The following is a 26,982-nucleotide window of genomic DNA, read 5'->3' on the forward strand; positions in this document are numbered from 1 at the left end:
CTGTAAAGAATGGTTACTGGAATTGAGTAAGTCTAGTTTAATGAAAAGAAGAACTAAGGGTGACATGATAGCAGATTCCAATATCTCAGGGGCTGCCACAAAGAAGAGGGAATCAAGCTATTCTCCAAAGCATCTGAGTGTAGGACAAGAAGCAATGGGTGGAAACTAATCAAGGAGAGAAGCAACCTAGAGCTAAGGAGAAATTTCCTGACAGTTCGACTTTAGAACAATGAATCAGTGGAACAACTTGTCTCCAGAAGTCATGAATGCTCCAGAGATTGGGCAACAGTTTGTCTGAAATGATATAGGGTTTCCTGCCTGAGCAGAGGGGTGGACTAGAAGACCTCCATGGTCCCTTCGAACTCTGTTATTTTGTAAATGTGGACCCAGATTGCTGGGGAAGATATGCTGACTTTGTAAACCATTCAGAGAGTCAAGGCTTCTTCAAGGCACTATGGAGTGGTTTGTAAGTCTAAGTGCTATTACAACACCTAACAATTGTGAAAGCCTGTCATTTCTTTTATATAGAGACAATCATCATCATCTTCTTGTAACAACCCCATAATCCTTTGCAGAGTCGAGTCTGGGCAACTGAATGGAGCTGAGTGTTTAATGGCCGGATGCCCTTCCTGAGTTTTGTTCAACAGATATATTCTCAGTGTGCCCAGAGAGAGAAATATCTGCCTCTACCTAGGATTGAACCCACAGCCTCCTGATTCTGAGGCGAGAGCTCCATCTCTTGGCCACCACACCACTCTATATAGAGACAATAATGGTTAGATGAAATTAAAAGATGCTCTAGTCTAGAATACTGGTGAGAACATGGCCTGGGCACAAAGAGCTAAGCATGCCAAAATTGCAGACACAATCCCCCAGATCTAAAACTTCCAAGCTATGGGTATTATTCCATAACATCATAATAAGGTGGTTAGCACCTTATTATGTTGCTTTTCTTTTGTATTTTGTGAAAACTGTAATATGTAACATCACTCTGGTATGCTTGCAATACATATTATAACAATGCACTGAATTGCATGGAAATTATTTTATTGACACAAATCTTTACATACATGAAGCTAAGGAACTCAAGGTGGGCAGAAAAAAATCCTTATATATGCGTGCATTTCCAACTTTTATTTTGTAGCACTTTAATAAGTAAATTTTAGATACAGTATGTCCATGTGTGTGAGGTGATAAATGCAGGGGGGAGGTAAATTGTTAGTATTTATTAATAATTATCATAATAATTGGAGGGGACATATATTATGCACAGCACTGCAGCGTTGTCCTTTCTTCCTGGTCCTTGGATCATTACAGTAAAAGAGGGAGGATCCTTATCATCATTTGCTTATATGAAGGGAAATCCCAATGTTTATTCCCCTAAAATTGATTTAATTTTCCACATTTATAAAACAGTTTTTCCTGGTCCTCAAAGCAATAGCCTGCATCTAAGAGTGTTCTTCACTGTCAATTCTTCATCACAACTGCCCTGAAAATCTGCATCAGATGGTTGAGGACCTTTTGAAATAGACTTAAGGGCCAAGAATGCCTCCAGATATAGCAAGAAATAATGGCTGTTTTCCTCCATATATCTCAGCTAACAGAAACATTACAGTGAGGTGTCATTGCATACTCGGAAGCCATGATGTGGCTAATTTAAAAGGCTCCTGTTTCAAAGAAGCTTCATTAGTTTATTCTTCTGACCTAACAATGCAATAAAATTCAACCAGACAGATAAGCCCATTATATAACTTTCCCAGAAACCAGGACAACCCTCGTTGCTGCTTTCTTAAACAGGAAGTGAGCTGAATGAACCCTTAGGACAGAGGAGTGCATGGTCAGGGGTGGGATTCAGCTGGTTCGGGCCTGTTTGGGCAAACTGGATGTTAAATTTTCATCTGGTACACCGAACAACTGGTTGAACCGACCGGCTGGCCCTGCCCACTCTGCCCCACCCCTCCCAGAGTCTCCACACAGCCCCTTTTGGATGCAGGTAATGCAGGGCCGGCACAGAGGCTCTGGGAGGGCAAAAAACAGCCCTCCTGGAAGTTCCAGAAGTCCAGAAATGGGTCTGTTTCTGGCTTCCAGAGGAGGCCATTTTCACCTTCCCAGAGGCCCAAAGGAAGCCTCCGGGGAAGGTAAAAACAACCCACTCAGAAATTCCGGTAGGCCACGCCCACCATGGCCACATCCACCATGGCCATACCCACTCAGCAACTGGGCAGAGAACCAGTTGCTGAGAATTTTGAATCCTACCCCTGTGCCCAGTCATCTGTCCTAGAAATACTAGTTAACATGGTACTAGTTTTTCTCCATTTCCCCTCTTTCCTATTGGATGATCATAAAGGGAAAGCCAAAAATAAAAAATGAAAATGAAGCAACGCTGGAAGATGTAACCTAATCCATGATATCTCAGAGGAAAAGCCAATCATTCAATTGTGATAAAAGACAGATTTTATCAATTGAACATTGAAGACCTGAAGATACTTCAAATAAAAGGGGGCATTCTAGCGTTCCATATGATTCATTCTCCACAGAAAAAACTACCATGCCTGACTGCATTGCCAAGACATTCTCTATCAGAAAAAAAGCTACACACAGATTTTTTTGGGGGGGATGTTCATGAACAAAGTAAATAAATCTACACTGATGTAACTCTTCCTCTATTTAATGCATATATTGCAAAACACGAACAAATTCCAAGTCTAACTAAGTTTTGGGGTGGGGGGGGTCAGTTTGGGGGCCTCTCAAACTAGAATTACTATTGGGGCACTTGTGGTATTTGTAAATGAGGCATGTGACTGGAATTCACAAGATACAAGAGGTTTGCTCAAAAATATGTTGGGCATTTGCCCCAATCAGGGAGGCAAGTGTTTATATTATAGAAAGCCATCTAGAATTTCAAGTCCAAGTTCATATTTGGCCTGCGATCTTCCACCTCACAGCTTATGCTGTTCCCACTGTGTTATGGTAGGTTTAATGTTATGCATTTGAAGCTGAAAATACTTAGTGGTAGGAAAGTATTTCATGAGTGAAGCAGGTGATAAGTTGTTACTGAAGATTTCAGTACAGAGATGTCATTTTGTGTAGTGTGGCTGCAAGGAGAACCTTTATTAACTGGGACAGCATATAAACACCAATTTATTTTGCTATCAACAGCTGCCTGTGTGAAAAAATAATCTTTTGTGGTACAATTGTAGAATTCTATGAGGAAATAAAATCAAATCTTGTTTGTAATGAAACTGAAGTTTCTGTCCTCGAAATTTTCTCGTGGGTGGAGGATTGCTAAATGTTTGATAAACAGAGAGTTGGCTGCTTGCTACAGTTAGATTTGGAGTATCTTTCCAGGTATAAAGCTTGACTTTTACAAGAACTTCTTGGAAAGAATGGCCTTGGGATACGTTTTCCGAAAAAGCTCTACTGTACTGTGTAGAATGGAATTGCCAAGAAAGCACACATAGGATTGCAACCTAACGTCTTTGAACACGGTCTGCTTTGACAGCTTATGTATGCCCTTGTTGAGACGGATCAGGATGTCATGGCTGGTGACAACTGGGAGCTGTTCTTGGAGACTCTCTTGCCTTTTTAGGTTAGGAGGGTCTCTGTGTGTTTAGGGAAATGTGATTGATGGCTCCACTCGGGCCCCAATTAGCACCTTATAATTTATTAGCTTCTGCTTTCAGATTATGCGTTAACTTCACAAATATTTCAACCATGGAAACCTCAGCTATCAAGTGTCTCTTCCCTGATCCAACTTGTAAGGGCCCTGGTTAAATGCAGAGAGAGCTGTGCAGGTCTGTCAAGAGAGAATAATCATTTTCATCTTACTGTGCAATAAGCAGCATTACAGCGCTTCAGTTGCAAAGAAGCAGGGGGAGCGGGGAGGGAGATAGATACCAAATTAATTGGATTTGGGGGGCTGCAGTGCCTGGAAGAAGTTGAACCTGACTAGAGGAGGCTTCTGTTGATCTATCTCCTGCTATGTACTTATATATCCACATTTCAGTTATACCGAACCAGCAACAGAAAAACAACCCCTGCCATCAATCTAATAATTCCATTGCCCTCTTACGACTGAAATGGAGAAGAAAGACAAACATATATATACATGAAAGATAGAAGAAACAAATGTGGATTAATTTTTTGGGGAAACTTAAAATGCAAGCCCAGGCATAACAACTTAGAAGTTATTTGTCTGGAATTTAGCAGGGCTTTCTCCTAAAGAAAGGATTATGGAATAACAGCTTTTGGTCAGGACTTAGTCAGAAAACACCTGCTTTGCTCATAGAATGTGCTGAGACCAATCTCCACGTACAGCTGGAATTTTTTTTTTTACTCAAAAACCCTGGAGAGAAACTGCAGACCCAGTGATGAATTTCTGAATTACTGACACCCACACCCCTGTCAATTTGTACTGCTCTTCTCAGCAGGCTGCAACTGAAAGTGCAGCCTGCCTTCCAGTGAGTTAGCATGTATGAAGCGAAAAGTTTCACTGGTGATATCTTATTTCAGTCATTGGCTGATGAGCTACAAAGTCATACCTTCTAGTTGTAATGTCCAATGAAGAGGCACGTGAGTCATTTCACTATTCTGCTGAATCTGACTCCAGCAAATCATGAAGCAATCCGTTTTGTACAGACTCGACTGATCTGATGGGTCAACTGTGTTAAAAGAATTATTAAGATTATAAATGGTTTGGGGTATTTGAAAGCTCTGAATAAGTGGCATATTATCAATCATGATAATGATGATGCGATGCTTTCATCTAATAGGCTGAGTTTGTTAAGGTCAGACATTTCCTGACTGGTTACATTTATCTTAGTGGTTCACTAAATACCAGCAAAGAGTTCAAGTTTCCTATGTTTCTTTGTTGCCTTTTGCTGGCTGTCTGGATTTTTGAATTCAAAATAAGCTAGTCCTGGGATTTCTTGGAACCAGCTTGATCAAGTGTCCATGCAGTTACATAGAGAAAACACATGAAAATCTATGTATCTGTGCAAGTGCTTAAAGTGCTTGCACACTGTAGTAGCAGGATTCTCTGTATCCTTAAACTGTCATGTGTGTATGCTTTTCTTGGTCTGTGCAAAACAAGCTTCTGGAGAGCAAATCTTATTACAATTCACCTCTCAAAAAGTTGTTTCTGTTTCAAATGGATTGCTCCCTCCCACCCTTAACATTTCTGCCAGTGGTGTTTTTTAAAATAGATGTTATGGTGAGCTTGAAAATTGCTGTCTTTCCCCCCCCCTGTTGTAGAACTTGTGCTATTGTGTACACTGATTTAGCCTAGTAGCTTGAATTGCTTCAAATACTACTTTAATTGTTGTGCAGTCTCTTTCCTCCCTTCTACAGTATGAATATTGGCCTTCTCGCACAGACATGTGAATATGGAGCATTTTGAACGTTTGAAATGCAGGATGAATATATTACAACAATTCTTTGTTTTGAATGGAAGAGTTAAAATATTTTCTCCGAACGTACTTCCGTCTGTACATATTTTAGCAGTACATCCAAAATATGTTTTGATATTTTAAAAATTACCTCATAGCAAGGACTTTGGTGCTCTTTTTCAGCTCCATGACTGTCTGTGTTTGATTTTTGAAGGGTAAAATAAGAAATTCATTGCTGTCTTCAATTTGTGCTGAACTCGGCATGTTTTCGAATATTATACCCCACTTCTTATATGAGATAGAAAAAAAGTATTCAGGCTGTGTAGAATGATCTGTGTAATTGGTCTCTGCTCCCCCCTGTGCTTTTGTTATCAGTACAAGGAGCTTGGAAGCTGAACATACAGTTGGTGATCTACACTCAATCAGCACACATTTCTCTTTACCAAGGTTGCTCTATTGGGTTTTTACAACACTGGAAGAAATTCATAATTAGCACTTAGTTTAGGAAGAGATTCAGCAAACCCTTATCTAGTTAAACTAATTATGCCATGTACCTATTACCTCCTATGCTTGCCAAGCTCTAGATACTCCTTCTTAAGCTGAACCTCTGGCAAGTCTCTGTTTCTGTTCAGCTGTATTTCATATCTCATAAATTGCAGCTGAATTATAGCCAGGGGGAATATTCAGATAAGATCCAGACTTTTGTCACTGGGGTAAAACTTTTGACTCTTTTGCAATAATGTTTTTCTTGTTTGTGGTGCCCTTCATTGAATGAGGCATTATATTTGTCAATTGCTTACAAGATAATAGGTATAAGTAAAAACATAGTTATGAATACATGGATACATATAAGAAAAATAAACATATATATAAAAGAAACAATAGGACAGGGATGGTAGGCACGTTGATGCGCTTATGCACATCCCCTATAGACCTCTTAGGAAAGGGGTGAGGTCAATAGTAGACAGTCTAAGGTTAAAGTTTCTGGGGTTTGGGGAAAAATATATGGCAATAGACAGCAAAAAAAAAAAAATAGACAGCAATGTTTGGCTTCTGTAAATACAGTAGAGTTGTACAGAGTTTACAACTAGATGAAAAAACATCTGGACTACAAACAAGAAGAGAGTTCCCTTCAGCTATCTCTAGTTTCCAGCAAGGACAAGAGATGAAAACAGATGAAACTGGGAAAGATTACAAAGGTTGAGAATGGAGGAAACCTCATATAGCTAAGTTTACTATAAAGTAGGAAATTATAACAGAAACAAACAGGTAAGGAATAGCCCAAGAATGGGTACAAGGGAAAAAGGTTGGTGGAAAAGTTTACACCAAGGATAGGCAACCTATGGCCTTTTTAATTATTCCTGCCCTACAACTTTGATCTCCCTTGCTACCTAGCTTGTTGATAATTGAATTTAAATACAGCAAGATAATTGTCCATCCCAGTTGTATACCAATAGTACAGATCAATGTATGCTTAAATAAAGTTCAAACCAGTATGTTACGTTACTCTCTATGCAGCCTGAATAATCCCAGCAAGTTTACTGAAAAGAGACAATACAATTAACAAACTGCAATGCAGGTAGGGAAAATAAATCAACTGTGGTCACAAATAGGACATGGGGGCATCACATTTCAAGTTCAACAGCCCTAAATTTTCATGAAAGCCAACTTAATTTGAAATGGAGTATTTAAAGCCATTTCTGGGGAAAATACTGTACATTTGCTTACCCCAAATATGCTTTTTCTAGGGCCAGTTGGATGTTCTTATTTTTCTTTGAAGACATTTTGCTTCTCATCCAAGAAGTTTCTTCAGCTCTGACTGGATGGTGGGGAATGGAAGGATTTATGCTTCTTGCATACAGCTGGTTATTTGCATTCTTTTAGAGAGTTGTTGCGGTCACTTGGAGGTTTGTGGGCACAGACAAACTCCAAATGGCCTCAACAACTCTCTAAAAAGAATACAAATGATCAGCTTCTGCTAGAAATGTAAATCCTTCCATTCCCCACCATCCAATCAGAGCTGAAGAATGGATGCAAAACATCTTCAAAGAAAAACAAGAAAGTCCACTTGCTTCTTGAAAAAGCACCTTTGGGACAATACTTGGAGTGTTTCCTTCTGTCTGTATTACAGGAAAGGAATATAGAGAACAAGCAAATGATAAAATCAACTCACCTTTGAGGAAAATCTACTCCACTTTTTTAAAGTTTAGAAAGAATAGTAAGAAGGAGTGTGATAATGCTCAATTCAAAATGATGCAGAGTATGGAAAAAGTGGACAGATGTTTTTCCTTATGACAGTCATAGTTGGAGACCCAGAGTAAGAAAACAAGTTCTTATTGATACCACTAAAATATAGAAATATAATCTTAGGCAATTTTTAAAAAATAATTTTATTCATCTGGTGTACCTGTTGCATCTTTTCCTGGATCAGAAAGAGAAGTCACTCATACCTTGTTACCTTAGGGTTTCACTACTGCAATGTATTTCACGTAGGTCTATTCTTGAAAATCACTTGGAAGCTTCAACTGAATACAATGGCATTGGCAGTAATGGGCATAAGTAGGTATGTCCATGTGGCACTTCTGCTCCCTGAGTTGCACTGTTATCACTTTAGTTCCAACTGTCAATTCAAGGTATTAATTGTGACTTATAAAGACCTACATGGCACGAAGCCAGATTATGAGAAAAACTGCCCCTCTCCTGTGTTGTCCAGGTGACCCCACTCTTGACAGCTTTCCAGAAAGCCTTGAACACTTGAATGTTCTCCCAGGGCTTGGGGTATGATTATTGGTGCCCCTTGTTGGATATGTTTGAGGATATAGATGTTAATCAAAAACACCATCTTTTTAAAAAATTCCCATTCTTATTTCTTAGCATTTTATAATTTTATTATAATGTATATTCCTATTTTGTTTGGTTTCATTGTATATCTAGAATCAGTTTGGAGCCAGAGAGTGGCTAAATTGAATAAATGAAATGAAATGATAAGTTGGTCAGTTGCTACTAAACAGGATGCTTATATGTCACCATGTGATCCAGAAGCATCGAATCTCAAAAAATAGCAGTTGTTTAAAGATAAGAGGAAGGGTTATTGCATCTCTATAGCCTATTTATGGCTTGTTATCTGTTGATCTGTAGGTTTTGTTATGGTGGGAAACAAGATACTGAACTAATTTGCTATTTGGCTTGGTCCATATAGTTTCTAAATCAATGTTAAGCAAATTGATGGAGTTTTTAAAATTAAAACATAGGGAGAATTGGGATTCCCAACGGGCATCTGAAATCTCCACCCTCTACTTCATAAAACCAATGCAATCAAAAGTTAAAGGAGACATTTTTAATTATCTTCCCTACAAATAAACACTTCTTATACTGTATATCCTTTTCAAAACAAGAGAGAGGAGAGACTGTCTCCTGGTTGTTACAAAACATCATAAGGGAACATTCAATTAAATGAAGTCTTTTGTCTACTCCATTAGCCAGCCCTCCCCTCCCACTCACTCCAGTTGTTTCTCCCGAAAGCTGGAAGATTTTTTTTAAAGGATATTTTTTAATCATGATAAATGTTTTTGTATAAAAAAAAAACTTATATATACAACTATGTATATAAGTATTATCCTATGCAATTTTTGTGCCAAACTCGGAGAAGTGCCACCTTGATTATCAAGTTCTTGGAGTTGGAACAGTTGTCTCTTGAACAGCTGCATTTGTGTAAGCCTGAAGGCAGGTGGCCCCGCTAGTCACTTGCCACTCATCACCACACTGAAGTCAGAAAGATCCATCCTTTTTTTAAAAAAAAAAAGATGTTCCAAATGCATTTAAGAGTTTAGAATTACTTTGCTTCATTCACAATGCCTGAATATCTTCCATGCTGCTTCCAAACAGTTTTTTTTAAATGCCACATCATAAGTATGATTTATGTCCTCACTAATATTAACAAAGCCTTCAGCTTCCTAAAGTCAATGTTTTTCACATCCTTATTCATTTTACTCAGTTCTTCTGAATGTGAAGCTTTTGTGGTGTTCAGTTTTGCCATTTTAGGAGAAGGAAATGCCAAGCTGAAGAAGCTTTTAGCCTCCTTTGCCATTCCGCTTTTCTTGTCTTGATGTGAGTTGCTGGTATCAGAACCATGAGGCAAAGAACGAAGCTGGTATTTATGTGTAGGAAGGGACGGTTATAACCAGCAGCTCAGCTCAGGAGCGATCCAGCACAGTAGGAATAATGGTGAGCTGAAAACCAAGATCAGAAGCTGTTACAAATTGACTTTGGCTCTGTCCCCATTCCTACATAGGCAAAAGTTTGACTAGAGGAGAAGTCACGGTGGAATCTAAAACCAGTAGAGATCTTTGCTTTTATCCTGAGGTTGCAAACCTGAGAACAGAGAGGAAAAAGAAAGAAAAAGAAAAAGAGAAGTTGGAAATTTAAAAAAAGGAAGAGAAAGAAAAGAAATGAAATAAAGACAGAAAGAGCCAAATACCCCCACATCCTTGCAAACATTGGGTAAGTTACTTAAAGCACAAGAACTGATTTCTAGAAGAAGTGCGAAATGAAGAAAAAGATGTATGGATTAACTTCATGTGAAAACTTACAAAATCTAAAATGCTTGAAGTTACAACCACTGGGCAAGTTACTAAACATTACAGCCTGTTATACAGTATTCAAACAGCTGTTTACAAATGAGTCACCTCTTTATTTATTTTAAAAAAAATAGAAAAATGCCAAGTCTCAGACTTTTTACATGATTTCTGGCATCAAAAAATAGTTGCCATGATGATCCTTGACCAAAGTAAATAGGAAAAAATAAAATTAACTTTCAGAGTTATTGTAAAGTTGACAGTAATGGACAATATCATTCAGTAGAGCAGTGTTTTTCAACCGTGGCAACTTTAAGATGTGTGGTCTTCAACTCTCAGAAATCCCCAGCCAGCAGAGAATTCTGGGAATTGAAGGCCACACATCTTAAAGCTGCCAAGGTTGAGAAACACTGTAGTAGAGTTTCAGGACACTTACTGAAAGAAACAAAAAAAGACCTCACACTGTTGGGTGTTCTGTGTCTGTTTCTCCTGTCCTCCTGGTAACATGAGGCAATATGAGTCATGATGTCATCATGCTGAGTGTTTCCTTGTCCCCTCATGGAGAACCAATGATGTGGAGAGGGCTGAAGAAACACAACAGCTTTGTTCACACCTTGTGTTAGGCAAGCCATGGTTTGTTTAATCAAGGATTATTGAAAAAACTGCTGTGTCTGTTTTCCTAACATTATGCTAAACCACAAAGCATGGTTAGCAAGTTACATTGGCTGGACTAACAAAACGGGTCACATTCTAGGTAATATGTTTTTCTTCTTTCTGTTGTCAGGATTGCAGGCAAGTAAATTACATGATAGCTTAATGCTGGGGTACAGAACCTTTGTCATCTTAGGACCAAAAGCTACAATTCCAAATGTGACAGAAAGCAGAATTCAAATTTTGAGTTTTCATCAGGATTTTTAAGGGCTGAAATGGTTCTTTAAGCCTCCAGAAGACTTAAGGTACCTAATTTGCACTTAAAGTCTCTGGGATATAAAGAAACAAACAAAGAAAAAGTCTGATCACAATAAATTATTTTTCCTGCCAGATCTTACCTGTTTCTACATTCAGTCCTAAGCTCTGTGCCATCTCTCCTGCAGGGCCAGCAAAAGGAGCTGGCGTTGTCCATGATGATGTGGCAGGCTCATTCTTGCCTAGCTCACATTGAGGGCTGACTGGTGTGGGCACCGAGGCAGGAGAGAGGCGGTGGGGACGCACAGAAGCAGCAGGCACCAGCAGCGAGCCATAGCGAGGGTCAAAATGTGGACTGTAGACTTCGTGCACTGTGGTGGGCCTAGGATAGGCAGAACTCTGGGCACCGATGTATGGGTGGTGATGGTGGTGATGATGATGGTGAGCGGGGTGCCAAGGTTCCGGGGGGCCCTGATGAAGATGGCTGTGCAGGGAGCCTGGAGAATAAGGGTCCGCTGTAGCAAAGGGCAGTTCACTGTGGGCAGTAGCTGCCAGTGGGCTGCCCAAAGAGGCAGGCATAGAAGAAGATTGGTAAGTGCTGTTCCAGAAGGAGGGGGGGAAACTACGCTGACTCATAGGAAAAGATCCCTCTGTATAAAGAAAGACAAGCACAAAACAGACAGCATTAGAAGGGTAGGATGACAATATTTCTATTCTTTGTCACAACGGTGTATCTTCTAGGTACCTTTTCCCAGTTCTATAACCAAGCCCAATAAGTTTATTCTTTTAAGAGTTCTCAAATAGACTAATATAGCAATAGCACTTGGACTTATATACCACTTTATAGTGCTTTACAGCCCTCTCTAAGTGGTTTACAGAGTCGGCTTCTTGCCCCCAACAATCTGGACCCTCATTTTATCCACCTCAGAAGGATGGAAGGCTGAGTCAACCTTGAGCGTGATGAGATTCGATCTGCCAAATTGCAGGCAGCTAATAGTCAGCAGAAGTGGCCTGCAGTACAGCACTCTAACCACTGCACCACTGAGGCTCTAGTATCCTGCCTTTCATATCCTTACAGAATATGTGTTTAAAACAAAAGCAGTTCCCCTAAAACAGTCCACTAGATTATTCAGGCCTGTTTTCTTTCACAGATGACACGCAATTGCTTTCTTTTGTATTTTATTATTAATATTTCTAAACCAAATAAAACACTTCAAGCATTTGTTCTCACAACTATGATAAAAACTGTTTTTTATCATGCAGGTATAAATATTAAATAACTTCAGTCTATGCTTCATTTCACACTGTTTCTTCCTGACTCTGGGCGATATACAAAACTAGAGAAAACATAAAAACAGACAGCCTAGGTTGAAGTAAGAAAACCAACAAAACAGAGGCCATTGAACATATCATCAAACTTAATCCAGGTCTGAGTCCAAAGCCAAGTTTTCAAACCTTTCTGGAACCCCAGCAGAAAGGATGCTATCTTTTATCTCTAGGGGATGCTGTTCCAGAGGATGGGGGCTGTTACAGAGAAGATATACTTCTGAAGAAGGGGGACTAGAATGTGCCCATTCTATAGAAACATACTGACTAGCTAGGCAAAAACCTTTGGAGACAATTAATCTCGCAGATACACAGCCCCTATGCCATACAGAACTTTGTAAGTAAATATTATTCAGAAATGAATATCATGAAACTGTCAATGGGAGGCTCAGAGCTGTGTTTTTTGTTCTGAAATAGATATAATTGTTTATAAATTTAAACCTGGGTGTTCAAAATTGAGAGTATTTATATGCATCTTGAAGGTGAATTTTCTCCTCCCAAACTGAATGACACATAAAAAATGTAAAATATTATTTTTGAAATCATATGAAAAGGGTTTATTACCACAAAATAAGTTTTGAGACTTTGATGCTTTTAAAACAATAGTTGGTTTCATATACTACTGTATGTGAAATTCTAATGTGTGTTTTATTTTGGCTTAGTGTTAATACAATCATGGTTTATACACCTTTAACATAAAACATAATTTAGTACAAATCTGCTCATTCTGACTTATTCAAAACATGAATAAAGCCAATGTACCTTTTCATTCTTTCACATTAACTTCAAATCAAAATATAAATTTCTACACAATTTAAAACATTCTACTTACATTTAAAAATAGGGTTCAGTTGAATGTTTGGCATTGTGCATGAAATTGTTCGGTTACTTATCATTTAAAATCATTCTTAGCACCACTCTATCTTTTTTTTTCTGTGTCTATAATGCCCACCACTGAGTCTGATTGCTGGTAACTTGATTGAACAGTTCCTACAGTTTTCTTGGCAATGTTTTCAAAAAATACTTTGCCATTGTCTTCTTCCTATAATGAGACAGAGTGACTTTCCAAGATCAATCAGTCGGGTTCCATACCTAAGGCAAGACTAGAACTTATTGTCTTTTGGCTTCTAATCCCATGACTTTAACCACTATACCAAATTGGCTTATAAATGCGGGGGAACCTTTACCTTTATCTTTACAACAGTGGTGGGATTCAATTTTTTTTACTACTGGTTCTTTGAGCATGGCTCGGTGGGTGTGTCAGGGGAAGGATACTGCAAAATCCCATTCCCTCCCTACTCCACTAACCTGCTTTCCAGCTCTGTTCTCCTGTGCAGGGCAACAAAAGACCTAGCCAATCAACTGGGACTCGGGAGGCAGAGAATAGATGGGGGTGAGGCCAGTCAGAGGTTGTATTTGCCGGTTCTCCAAACTATTCAAAATTTCTGCTACTGGTTCTCGAGCACTGGTCAGAACCTGCTGAATATCACTTCTGCTTTACACTAAAGATAATATCTTCTTCAAATGACTTCAACTGCATATCCATCTAGTTTTTGGGTAAAACTAGATTGCTAGTTTTAGCAATAGAGCTGAGTTATTCTCTTTTTCTGGATTCCTCCCCTTCCCTCCAAAAAATTCACAGTATAACCTAAAGGTCTGGTATTAATTCATATCCTTTTACTAACCAGAGCAAAGCATTTTTACTTTCTGAGCCCATACTCTCCCATTTGCCATTTGCTCCCATTTGTTAGGCCAGCTTATTAAAAACAAAACCTTCTAAAAACCAAGAATAGTGAATATGTGTCCTCCAGAGTTCTATGACAACTCACCATGGCCAGCTTGCTGTGACCAACTCACCGCGGGACAACTTGCCTTGGGGCAAGCGTTACACTAATATCGAAGAAATAGTGGAATAGAATCATTAAAGAAAGGATGCCAAAGGAGGAACAAAATGAAACGTGAATGACAAAAATTAAAATAGTGTTTACATTATTTTAAATAATTAAATTGAATTGTTGTATTGTCCCACAGCGAGTTGTCCCGTGGCGAGTTGGCCATGATGAATTGGCTGTGGCGAGGTGTCCCAATCCAACTTCTAAGTTCCAGCAGTCCTAATCAACGTGGCCAACTGCTCAGCATTCTATCTCATCCTGCTCTATGTTTTTCATAATTCATTAAGGATTTTTAATGTAACTGATTTCATTGTGTACTAATATTATACTTCAGTAAGTTAGTGATTAGCTATCCTGACTAGCTTACTAAATGAACTGCCCTTTTCATTTAATTAGTCTTAAAAATACCATTACTCTTCCTTTTAAAAACTATTTTTAAGGCTTATTAATTATGATATAGCCAATGGCAAATTTTACACCCTCCATTAAAATATGAACACCTCCCATTTGGGAATTCAGCAAGGAATGTTGATGGTCAGGTTGTTATATTAATACTCCAAAAGTACTGTAGGGAAGTAGGATAAAGTTTGCACACTTTGGCTGTGATAAATTGAACAGGAAAGCCCAACATACAGTATATAGTATTTAGATTATGGGTTGGGAATAATCTAAGGTCAGAAGAAAGTTTGAATTGCCAGGGTGTTTTCCAAGTGACAAAATGTCCTAGAAACCCCAGTTCCTTTGTCTTTAGAGAAGAGGCAATCTATAAACTGCAATCTTTTTCCTACCCCCACTTTAAAAACTTAGAAGGAGTGTTAGATAATATGTCCTAAAACCAAACAATTAATTTTAAAAGATGGAGGACTATGGATGAAAGAAACTGCTCTATTTTGGGCACTTATCTATGATTCATCTCACAAGCATAAAGGAAAGACACAGACACCATGCATTTCATTTTTTTCTAGGGATGCAAAATTATTGTACTATATTTCTTCTCTCAGGCAACTGTCAGCTGAATGCACTGAAGTGCAACCCACCAGTTCTTGAACTGGCAGAAGAGTATTCCAGCACAAAATTTGCTTCCTTGATTGCCAAACTTGTTTTTCCTTTTCTTTCTTTTTAGTCACAGTAATGAAGACAATGAACAATGCCTTATATTCACAAATTCAGGAAAATTATTGGTTGAAATATCTGGCTTCCCACTGAGTATCACTGCTTATAGGCAAAAAAGTGACCCACTCACTCTCCATAATGCGGGGATAACAAAACAACAGAACAGTATGAACTTGTAATGTATCCAATAGTGACAGAACTAGCCACACAAAGCTGACACAACCACCTTCTTACTAGCACAAGACTCCCCTTGGCTAGGCATTTCGCCATCCCTTGTGTTGCTTGGTTGCTTTAGGTTCCTAGTGCACACTGGAAGCCTGTACTGTACCTGATGGTCTTTTAGCATGAGCTAAATGTGTTTTTGATGCCTTCTTTGCAATCATAAAACCATAGGCATAGGAGTGGGTATTACACTAATGGATGAACTGCAATGAGGCATATATATTTGTTTCTGTAGCTGACCTGATGCCATCCGAATGCAACTACACTCCTGCATCTGGAACTAAACATTACTGTGGCCACTAGGATCTAGTGGAAGGGTAGAAGAGAACAAATTGAAAAGGAATATCTCTACTTCTATCTTGAAGAGTAACATTACAATAGCCTTCAGTGGCACCTTTGACAATATTGTTGGGGGGGGGGTTCCTTGTTTTTTAATGACTTTATCTGAAATCACAGTTGCTGGGAGAGGGGTGACATATAGTTATAGGACACATTTCTAATAATCCCAGGCTGTGTGAAAAAGCTGAGCTAATTGGGAGCTTGCAGGAGCTGTAATGCAAGACTCCTAGATGGAGGGCATGGATTTGGAAGAGGTTACTTGAAGCTATGGTAAATTCTTCCAAATATTTATTTTATTTATTTATTTAGTTTAGTTTGTCAAGCATATATGAGAAAATAAGTATAAATATGAACATAACATATAAACATATAAGTATAAATTGGTATAAGTACACACATAATAAATGAGTGTGAATAAATGGGAACAGTAGGACAGGTATGTACAGCACTTTCAAACTGAAAGTTTTTACTTGAGGATAGTTCGTTGTTTAAGAGAACTGAGGAAGTGTTTTCTGAGGCATTTTAGGATGAAATTCTGAAAATGTTAAAGATGAATTGATCCATCAAACTGCATGGCAAGAGCTGGGAATCACTGGCTAAGCAGCAAGGAAGCAAAAGACATTGCAAAGATATGTTTTATCTACCCTAATAGGCTGAGTTCACACCTCATGTTAACACACACATATACCAGTTTATAAACCATAGTGTTATGTTTATGGCATAATAATAATAACCCCAAACTATCATAGTTTACCTCAGTATGACTTGTTTGTTTTGGTTTAGCATAATGGGTGGACTAAAACGAATTGGTAGCACCCAGTTAAAATTTGGTCTGCTCATAAGCAAGCCATATTTATTGAGCTACACCAAGGTGTATGAGATGGCAGTTATGGTAATTCACTGAGAATCTGTCACCCTCTCAAATGCTTTGAGGTGCAGAGATATGCCCAATAATTTGAATTTCAGGCAGAAGATGCCCCAAGGCAAGGCTTGGCTGACTGGCATGATCAACCAATATCATGACAGACCAATATGGCTTTTGATGAGAGCAGCTATCAAATGCCCCGAATTTCTCAATAAAAATAGTTGTATAAAGCAGCCCACTGTAACCAGTTGGCCATTCAGTAGAATAGTGTGTGGTCTTACTGGAGAGAACTATAAGAATACAAATCTATACATACTTGGCCAAAAATAAGTATTTCTGATTTCAGCAGGGTTAATTTCCAGGTAAGATGATGTAAGAGTCTAAAACTCCCCTTTCAAATTGGCTACTTTCCTGAATTTTAAAGGTTTAAATCAGAAATATTTAAGGCCTACAATATTTTCATCAAACAGAAACTTCATACATTGTTGTATATGTTGTTATGTTATAGAGAGAAAAACTGCATGCTAATTTTGATCACTGTTTTTCTTTATTTGTACAGAAGGAGCAATAATAGTGACTACTAATTCTGTTCTTCCATAAAAATCCAAGTCTGGAAGATGGGTCAGTATATCTGGAATGATTATATGTTTTAAAGTCAGCTTGGCTCTCAGAAGATGATTTAAGTTAGATTTTCTCTATGAGCATCTCACCAACTTTGTCAGGACTTGAAAGCTAAGTGGTGCTGCCTTGCTTAGTACTTGGATGGAAGATTGTGTGAGAATACAAAGGCTGGAATGTTTAAAAAATCCAGAAAAAGACAGTACAGTATAAAAGCATGTTGGAACTGCTGCTAAAAAAAATGACAGAGTGATATCCGGTGGGAGGCAAACAATATTCAAATGCATCTTTTCCTTTGCTTTATTTAGAACAAGGCAGCTGTAGCAGCACAAATTTCAGGCATAAAAAGAGGTTGTATTTAGGTGAACTATTTATTAACCAAAGTTTACATGATGATAAGTGTGTTTGTCTTTCAGGTACCACAGCACTCTTTATGGCTGTAGCTGAAATTTGAAACTCTGGTGCTTCTGAAATAGCACTGTCTGTCAATGACAAACTTTTCCAGTCAGGAAGTTTGGTTCCCACGAAAGAAATCAAGGCAGTGATCGCAAAAGCTTTCCACTTAAACTTACACTGACTTTACTTTGACCGATTTCTATAAGGCTATCATTGTGGTATACTGAGGCGATGTTGGGATTATGTTAAGGGATTCTCCATGACCAGGCATGGCACTCAGATGCTCCATTTCATTCAAAACAGAGTGAAAAAGGACTGTGCTTCAGAGCCCCATTCCTTCAAGCTTCCATCCAACAAATGCTTTTGTTAGACTTAAATAAAACCAGATGAGTTTAGTCACAGAACAACACCAATACCCTCCTCTACCTACTTGCCTTCAGATATTCTCAGAATGGCACAGACATTTACTGGGAGATCCAATTTCTAAGTGCTATACTCACTGTGCCAAAGGTGGACCCTAATGCCCTCCACATCTACCAATTGCTTCACTAAAAATAATCTATCTTGTTCTCCCAGCACTGGGCTAGCCCCAGAACTACCATCTTAGAAGATTTTGACAATAGAGACTATTCTCATCTGTGCATCTCATACATGCCCAGTGACTGGTTACTTCTTTTCCCCGAAAATATAGTTACTGGTTACTTCTTTTCTCTCAGAATATAGGACTGCTGTAAGCAATCTTTTTGCAAACATAATAATGAATGCCTGCCATCTTTCAACACTGAATGGTGTGGCTTATTCAACAAATCTTGGTTAAGGAATGATAATTTTATAAACATCTTTCTATGGTGTTCTATGTTCTATAGGAACATTATGTTTAATACTGCTTGTTTCCCATGTTTGTTTTCCCTTTTATAAATAAAAAGCTGGTCTGTACTTGATTAATAAAAGCAGCATGTATTTTTGATACACTGAAAAAAATCTCTGCTTATTGCTTTATTAGATTCATCCTCAGTAACCAGAGTTCATTTTTATACTTGCGAATATAGGTTTTACTGTTTTAACATGTTATAATTAGCTGCCCAGAATTGCATTCGCAGGATGGGTGGCCAAATAAATTGATTTATAAATGAATGTACCTAGCTTGCTATTTGGAAAAAAAAGATACAATTATCTACGTAACCAATCTTCCGTCTATATAAATATATATAATTTCACAGCTTTACTAAAACATTATTCTAAACATATTAATTCATATGTGCTAGACTATGATTATTTAACAGAATTGCTGAGTGACACCCTATTCTAAACCAGCAGTCGCCAACTGGGGGCCACGGCCCACTGGTGGGACTTGAGAAAATTTTGGTGGGCCGCAGAGAAATCTCCCAAAGCAATTAATCCAGGCTGCACAGAAACACAAGGCTGTGCTGTCCGCATGGCCTGCAGGAACGCTCCCGCTCTCTCACTCTTACCCAGCAAATTTGCCTTCTAAAATTGATATTTTTCTTTTTTCTGACCATAATCTGTTCTGCTGTGCCAGGAGATTTAGATTAGCTAGGAAGCAGAAAATGGGTGGATTTCTTGCTTTCTAGCTAGTCTTTAGATCTTCGGCTCTGCTTCCCTTAGGACTGAAGGTTTCCTTGCAAGCAAATTCAGTGCAGACTCACAGCAAACAAATTTGAGAGACTGAGCTAGCCGATGGCAGATAGATAGATCACTGAATGGTTCTGTGAGCAACTTAATCTGCCTGCTTTGCCTGATTTTGGGTAAAAATTGCATTTTTTATTAAAAAAAAATCAATATTTACATACATGGTGTGTTGTGAGTTAATTTTGTGAGTTTGCTTGCAAGCAAATTTTATGAGTTTGCTTGCTAGCAAATTTTATGTGACAGATTGAGCTAGCCAATGGCAGATAGATAGATTTCTGAATGAATCTGTGATTCTGTGAGCAACTCAATCTGCTTGCCTGCTTTGCCTGATTTTGGGTAAAAGTTGCTCTTTTTTATTAAAAAAACAATATTTATATAAATACTTATATTTACATACAAGCTGTGCCCAGCCAGTCATATGACCACCAAGCCACACCCACAAATTAGGGCACATCCACAGAACCGGTTAGTGGTCCCTGGGATCTAAAATTATGAGTTTGGTGGTCCCTGAGGTCCAAAAGGTTGCTGACCCCTGTTCTAAACTATAAACTATGATTTCCCACCACAGCTTCTGGATTCACACTGACACTAAGCTAAAATTAAGCCATAGCTTAATGTAAACCATGAACCAGGCAACCTATCCAGCTAATTTTAACTATCCCAACTAATCCAATTTTCAGAGGAAAGATCCCAAAGAATTCTATTTGACCAAAGCATAGCAGCATCTGGTGCAGTAATAAGTGGCCAGCAGGAAAGCAGCAATCCACATAAGAAGACAAAAGTGTTTTTCTACCTCTAAGCATGCCTGAAATCAGTTTTAAGGAGAAGGTAATCTGGCATTTTTTTCATGCTGTTTTAATTAATGGATGGAACCAGTGCTTATAATTTGGGTGGGTGGGGGGAGGCCTGGGGAGATTGAGCAAAGTCACAGGTAACTTTCTCATCTCTGGCAAAGTGAAGAAAGATTGCTATCTGTTCCCTTTTTTCAATGCAAGTTTTTATATGGATGAGGCTGCTGGACAGATCAAACCATAACCCTTTATCCAGAAATTTCACTGGTCTGCCCTCCATCCATCCACCATAATCTTAATTTTCATAGATCCCCACCTTAGTTTGTTAGTATGAGCATGGAAGTTTCTAAATGTGATTGCAATGACACTGGGATAACTGCAGAGGGAAGGGAATTGCAAAGACTTATCCCCAAGGCATAAATTCCATCCTGCTAGTCCTTATTTCTTCAGCAGCTGCTATCAGATGGCGCAAGACATTTTGCTGCAAGACATCTCCCCTGACTTTTTTTATCCTCAAAAATCAACAACAGCAAAACTTTTCTTCAACGCTAATGATGGGGCAATATTGGTTACATCCGAAAGCAAAGTAGACTTTTTGGAGAGGACTTTCTCACTCTGGCTAACATTAGGGTCAGAATTCTGTGAAATTCATAATGCATCCAAACAGTCTCGTTTATTTGCTAGCGAACATGTCACAGTCATAGGAATATTCCCCTTCTCTTAAAGTATTTCAAGCTTACATAGTACAACTACGACCTATCCATGAACAACAAAAGCACTTGGTTTCTTAGTTTTTAAAATCTCCACACAACTGCAACCTCTTAGAACCGGAGAGCTGAGAAATATACCCTTTTGTGGCTTTCCCAATATCAAAAGGAAGCATCTAAATCGGGGCAGGCAACAGTTTCCAGACTATAACTCTCACGCTATAACTCTGAGAGTTGTAACCTAAGGAAGGCCACAGTTTGACTACTGCTTGACCCAAGCTCTGAGGAGTTGCATCTTCTTGAGCCTCAGGTGACAGGAGAATCCCTGGAGCAAAGCGACAAAGACTACGCAGCTCACCTCTCCAAGCGGCGGAGCTCCTTGCGACGGCCTTGAGGCCTGCACTACTGGGCGAGTAGCTGCTGGGCTGGCTGAGGGCTCGGCTGAAGTGTTCGTCCACCACGGCGCTGATGTCCCCTTGGAAGTAGGTGAACAAGACACACCTGGCGTTGATGTACTCGGCCTCGGGGGGGCGCTCTTTCTCTGGGCTGCACTCCTCCTCCTTGATGCTGGCCGGGGCTGCGTGGTTGGAGAAGGAGGAGCTGCTGCTACTGCCGCTGGTGCTGGCGCTCTCGGCGGCTTCCTGCATCTTCGAGTAAAAGGCTAATTTCTGTGAAGGAGAGGCAAAACGGTCAAGGTCAGGGATCCCCGCTGCCCTCCCCTCCTCCCGCCTCAAGCATTTTCTGCCCCATGAGAGGCGGGGCTGGTCTTGGAGTGACGGAGTACACTTGCCCTTCCCTCCTGTCTTTCCTCTGGGAGCCCCAGGCGGTTTACAAGGCGGTCTGCTGAGGCTCATCTAATCGCCTCCGGCCAATCAGGGCACAATTTATCGCCCTAACCAGGTTGGATGAAGCTACCCGAGAAAGCATTAGAGACGAAGCTGTTGGCAAACTGCCGTAGTCAACCATGCCGCGAGTTTGGTGGCTGGCTGGAGACCTGGCCGAGAGTCTCCAATACCGTAATTACGGTAGTATACCCCGTAGCCGTGAAAGCGCAGCTAGGAAAGAGTTCCGCGCCGCCGCGCCTATCAGCCGGCCGACTGAGAGGCTCCCCTCACCCGCCGCCTTCGAGGAAAAGGGGTTGTCAGAAAAGGCGCGCTGGGCTTCCCGCGAGTCCCACGCAAGGGACGCCCCAGTCACGCCTAGAGAAAGAGAGAGCCTGGGATTCTGAGGTGCGAGGCAGAGCTGCTCGGCCGACGAAACCTCGCTTGGCGAAAAGATCAGGCTCTCGTCCTTAACAGTTCTCAACGAGTTCTCCCCGCGCGGAGCGTGGCTTATGGGAGTGCTAGTCTAAGCCCATTTAGAAAGCAAAGGGCTTGAGAGAAAGACCGCCAAAAGCCGTCCCTCGGTTTTCAAGGTGCCGGCTTAGTTCGCGACGTCTTTGCCTCCTTCGACGGAGGCATTTGGGGTGGATATTAAGCCAAGGGGGAGACAACTCGCCTTGCAAGGGCAAAGCCGCTGCCTTTTCCGAAACCCGGATGGAAGGGCTTCGGAAAAGGATTCATTGGTCGCGGGGGAGTTTCTGCCACTCTATTCACTTCCCCAGGGAGCGTTCCTCAGCCCGCCTTGGCTGTGGAAATCCCGGAGAAAGGAAAACCCGACGTGGCCCCAGATCTTTGGTCAGCCCGCGCGGCCTGCGCTCCTTTCTCGGGTGGGCAGGCGCCAGCAAAACCTTTAAAAAAGGTCGCGGCCTCGAACTGGCCGAAGGGCTGTTTGCCAGAGACAGCCGGAGCCGAGAAGGCTGCGCTGCGCGGAGCTACATGGACAAGGAGACCCGGCCCGGGAATGGCTCGCTCGAAAAGGCCATCCATTGAGCATCTGAAGAAGGAAGGCGACCATATAGCACTGCCTAACAATTCCAAACCACCAAAGGCAGCGAAGAATTCCCCACTCGAAATCAAGTTTATTTTCTCGTTGACAGAGATTAAACACCCAGAATACACGAAAAGCTTAGGGACGTCTAAGAAAACCGCACATTAAATACTGCAACCAAGGGAAAAACTTCAGTAGTCTTCAAACAGACCGTTGAACCTGGTTGCGATTTAAAACCATATTTTGTGCCTTCGGCTTCACTGCCACAAGACTGTTGTTTTTCCCTGCCCGGATCTAACAAATTTGACCCTCTGGAAACTCTGGAACTCCGAACCTCCGAGGAAGCCCGTGATTGTCGACTTTTATAGGATTCATTAGATCCAGTATTACCGTAATGAGTGACCAAGAACAGATCTTGAAGAGCCTTGACTTCTGTCCCAAATGTACAGATTCTCAAGGACCACGGAGCAGAGTTCCAATTGACTGTCGTCTTTTGGGCGGAAGGCTGCCCTCTCTTCGGAGCAAATGCCTGCAGGGTCCTAGTTTAATTCCTTTTTCTGGGGAAAAATTAGGCATTAGGAATCACGAGCATTTTGAGGGGGCGTTTCACGAGGTGGACGTCCTAAAGAACTGTTAAGGACTCTTCCCATATTTAGCCCAAGCAGAAAAACCCTTGTTGGTTGCAAGGAGAGACAAATGAAAGAGACAAGAGACTTATTGTTTCAAAATAGATTTTTTGGGGAAAGGAGAAATCCCACCCCCCCACAAAATTTCTGTGGTGAATAGACGGAAAAGATATTTAGGAAAGGAACATATTATATTTACGAGGTTCTGAAAAAGAAAGAGAGCTCTCTCGAAAGTCGGCTAAACATTTTTCCCGTTGGCTTTCCCGAGGTTAAGCTGCTTGCAGCTGCTGCTTTGGGGAAGGGCCGAAGCAAATAATTTGGATTTGGATGCAGTGTTAAGTGCCTGGAAAACTAAATCGGAGAAACGCTTTCAAATGGGACTTTGTCAGCGAACAAACAAGGCTCGACCAATCTCTACGTCAACAATGCTTTCCTCTAAAAAGTCAAGTGAAAGGGCAACTGGAAGGATTCCCAGTCATTGGAGAAAGCAATTACCTATGGCTACTATTATGTGATGGCCAGTGCACTTTGATGCCTCCCTGTCCCAATAGTTGCAGGCAGTCTTCCTTTGAGAACTGCAACTTGTTGGGTCACTGGCGCGATCCGGGGTTCTGATAAGAAAAATGTGGGAAGGTCGTCTGATCCACCACTATCCAGAAAGGGGGAAAGCACATTATTATAAGCCAATAAGTTGTTCAGTCTTAAGACCTTTCACTTCCAGTATCCTTCAATGCCGATGTTCATGTTATTTCAGGCACGTGCCTACTTCTTTTATTCTGAAAATGCACTGCAAGTTACAGCTCTTTAATGTCATAATGTCTGTGCCCCAGAATTCTAAAATACCCTGTTTTCAAAGCAGCCACTGACAATATTCCAATACAAAATCCGCTGAAATTCCACAAGGTAGCAGGTAATGAAAACGGAGCATCTTCTCGGTGAAGATCCTTTGTTTTCAGTTTACAAGTAAGTATTCTTCAAAATGGAAAAACTGGCAATGGGTAATTTTTGTTACTATTTATATAAAGTAAGACAGCGGAGAGAAATTAAAGATTATTTTTTTGGGGGGGGGAGGGAACAAGCACACGAACACACTGCCTCCACATTTCTTCATTTTTATGGAGAAAATTGATTTCAGTTTCCTGAAGATTTAAATGAAATTTATTTTAAACGATTTCTTGGGAAGCAGAAGTTAGGCAGGCACAGAGCCTCTCTTCCTTTATGTTTGGGACTTCAGACAGCTTAGAAGGCAACCCAAACTGGCCCCATTTCTTAGTTAATGCGGCACTTCATTTCTGAACAAAAGGAGAGGAAGGGAAGTGAAACAGGTGCAATTTTCTTCTAAATCCTCTTTTAATCCTATTTTATCCTAACAGGTTTAGAATTAAACAGTATTTGTCTGTCACTGTAAATAATAACAATATTAGGCCTGTTCAGGTTGAATTTATTCTAAACTATAAAACACAACTTGTCTAAAGAGGTTTTATTAGGTGCACAATCTTGTTCTAATCACATGGATTAAAGGTTGTTCAAACGATTAAAAACAGAAGTTTCCTTGTGTTTTTTTAACAAAAGATGCTAAAGTGCAGCTAGCGGTTTATAGTCGGTCGCATCCTATCACGAATGAGGACAGCATAAGGACGTCTTCATCACCAGAAACTGCGGGGTTTAAATGAAGACGCAAGAACCAGTTCCATTTCGTATCGACTCTTTCTCGCAATGGGTTACGCAGTATGAGGAAGAGGTTTTCCGCTAGGATGCCGTGGGCGGCGGTATCGAAAGTCTGTAAAGCAGGTTAGCCGGGTTTTCAGAAACCCAGGAAAATGCCCAACACGTATGAGGAATATCTCGAGTTCAGAAAGATGGGCTGGCAGGCGAGATCCTGGTACTAAAGCCCGATACGATACCATTGCTTTCTTCTATGTATATGGCTAAAAGTCTTCCCGCAGCTATCTTAAAATAATGAGGGGGCCGTAAATGTTTCCTGTGACAGCAGCTTTTGCGGACAAATTCCACAATTGCTTAAATCACAACTGACGTAGATGAATTTCAGATGGCACCGGGTTCCGATTTGCTTAGCTGCTAATCGCTATCCGAGCGAGCGCTCTGAATACACCTTTCTAAGTTGAAAGCTAAACGATAGTTGCAAGTAACAAACTCTAATTCAGCCGCTACCAATCCGCGGCGGTCAGGGCGGTGAATCTGCTCGGATCCCGCGGCCGCCCAAAAGGTTTACATCAGCAATTTGGCCGGCTTTTCCAACAGTCCGTTTAAGATTTGCCCTCGGAGTTGTCCGCAGGAGGAAGTTGCGCGCCCGCCCACAGTCCAGCCTATGCAAAGGAACCCAACCGAACCCACACAAACAACTGGGGGAAACGGAACCCTTCGCCAAGACCACCTTGCAGTCCATGCATTTTAAAAGGGGTGACTGCTATATGCTCCCACCCACCCTCCACCCATCCATTCCGGGAAAGAGAAAGCTATTGGCCGACAGCGCGAATAAACCCCCAGGCGAATACGATCAGTCCCAGGCCAGTCTCTCCCACAGGAAGAGACCTTGCCCTTTGGAGGGAAGCGCCCATCCAGCGACTTACCTGGTGGTAAGGACTGTAGGCGGCTGCGAAGTAAGGCTGAGGAGGACCGTAGACTTGGTACATAACATCCAGACAGCTCATGGCGAAAAGCGGCTGGGGCTGGCGCCGCAAAGCGGGCTAGGAGGCCAAGCCAAGGGGCGGCTTCTTCATGGGGCTTCCCGGGAAGCAGCCGAGCCCCCTCGGCCACTAGGAAAAGATGACGCCGCCCTGGGAAGATGCGGGCTTTGCTCTCCCTCCTTCAACGCACCCGCAACAGTCCCCCAGCTCAGGAGCCAAAAGGCGCGGCGGGCGCCCGTCCGGAGGCATTTAAACGGCAGGGCCGGCGTGAGGCGGAGGCGGGCCAGGACCAATGGGGAAGCCGCGTGCGCGCGCGCCCCGGACGCCCTCGTGCGCCGCGGCCACTCGTGTTGCGCTGCTTTGGGCTGCTGCGAGGCTGAATTTCTCGTCCTTCCCTTGGAGAATAACAGCGGTGGCACCGTCTCTTGGAAGCTTCGTCCAGGATCGATTGGTTGCATCCCTGGTCCTCCAACTCAGGAACGCTCGAGAAAGAGAAAGAAACATCTGGAAATGCAGTGAGAGACCTGGGGGGAATCAACAGATATAGTCCGAACGCTGAGCGTCGACTGATCCTCTTCTTCGTTCCATAATAGGAACACATTTTTCTGGATGCCTTGATAGATTCAGATTGAAAATGCATGGACGTTTGGAAAGGGATTGAGGGCGGTGGAACCCTCCTACCCTCTTTTTTTCCCAGTTGTATCCCTTCCTAGTTCTGGTTAGTTAATAGATTGGCTTTGTTCCCCTAACGGGGCTGCTGCGGTTCTATACGCTCTCTGTACCATAAGACAACCACATAACCTTGGTTTGTACAATGTGAATCTTACTTTGTCGATCTGTGCATGGTAAAAACAGAACTGGTCATTAACTGTAGTCCTTGTCTGACAGAAGATTTGGCATTTAAGATACTAATTTAGCAAACGGGACCCAAAAGGGACCTAACTTTGGAAGTTTCTACTATTTTTTTGCTCTTATCCTCTGCTTCTTATATTTTCTCCTATTGAAATGGAGAACCTGAAAGTTACACATTTTTGTGACATTTAGGTTGTTTTT

General features: G+C 41.1%; 1 protein-coding gene across 2 annotated transcripts; it reads right to left on the reverse strand.

The window, feature by feature from the left end:
- Positions 1 to 7,760: 7,760 nt before the first annotated feature.
- On the reverse strand, positions 7,761 to 26,455 carry VGLL2 (vestigial like family member 2). 2 transcript variants are annotated; one of them, XM_026705388.2, is made up of 4 exons: positions 25,873 to 26,455; positions 21,145 to 21,454; positions 11,011 to 11,517; positions 7,761 to 9,758 (listed from the first exon to the last, which is right to left on the reverse strand). In XM_026705388.2, the coding sequence occupies exons 1-4, from the start codon at positions 25,951 to 25,953 to the stop codon at positions 9,715 to 9,717; spliced, it is 942 nt and encodes a 313-aa protein (XP_026561173.1). In that variant the 5' UTR covers positions 25,954 to 26,455; the 3' UTR covers positions 7,761 to 9,714. The 2 variants fall into 2 exon arrangements, with proteins under 2 accessions (XP_026561173.1, XP_087768554.1); XM_087912428.1 differs by having other exon boundaries at positions 7,761 to 9,616; positions 25,873 to 26,158.
- Between the last annotated feature and the right edge of the window lie 527 nt (positions 26,456 to 26,982).

The sequence above is a fragment of the Pseudonaja textilis genome, chromosome 1 (assembly GCF_049901715.1).
Source record: "Pseudonaja textilis isolate UNSWEBS1 chromosome 1, rPseTex1.2, whole genome shotgun sequence".
NCBI lineage: Eukaryota > Metazoa > Chordata > Lepidosauria > Squamata > Elapidae > Pseudonaja > Pseudonaja textilis.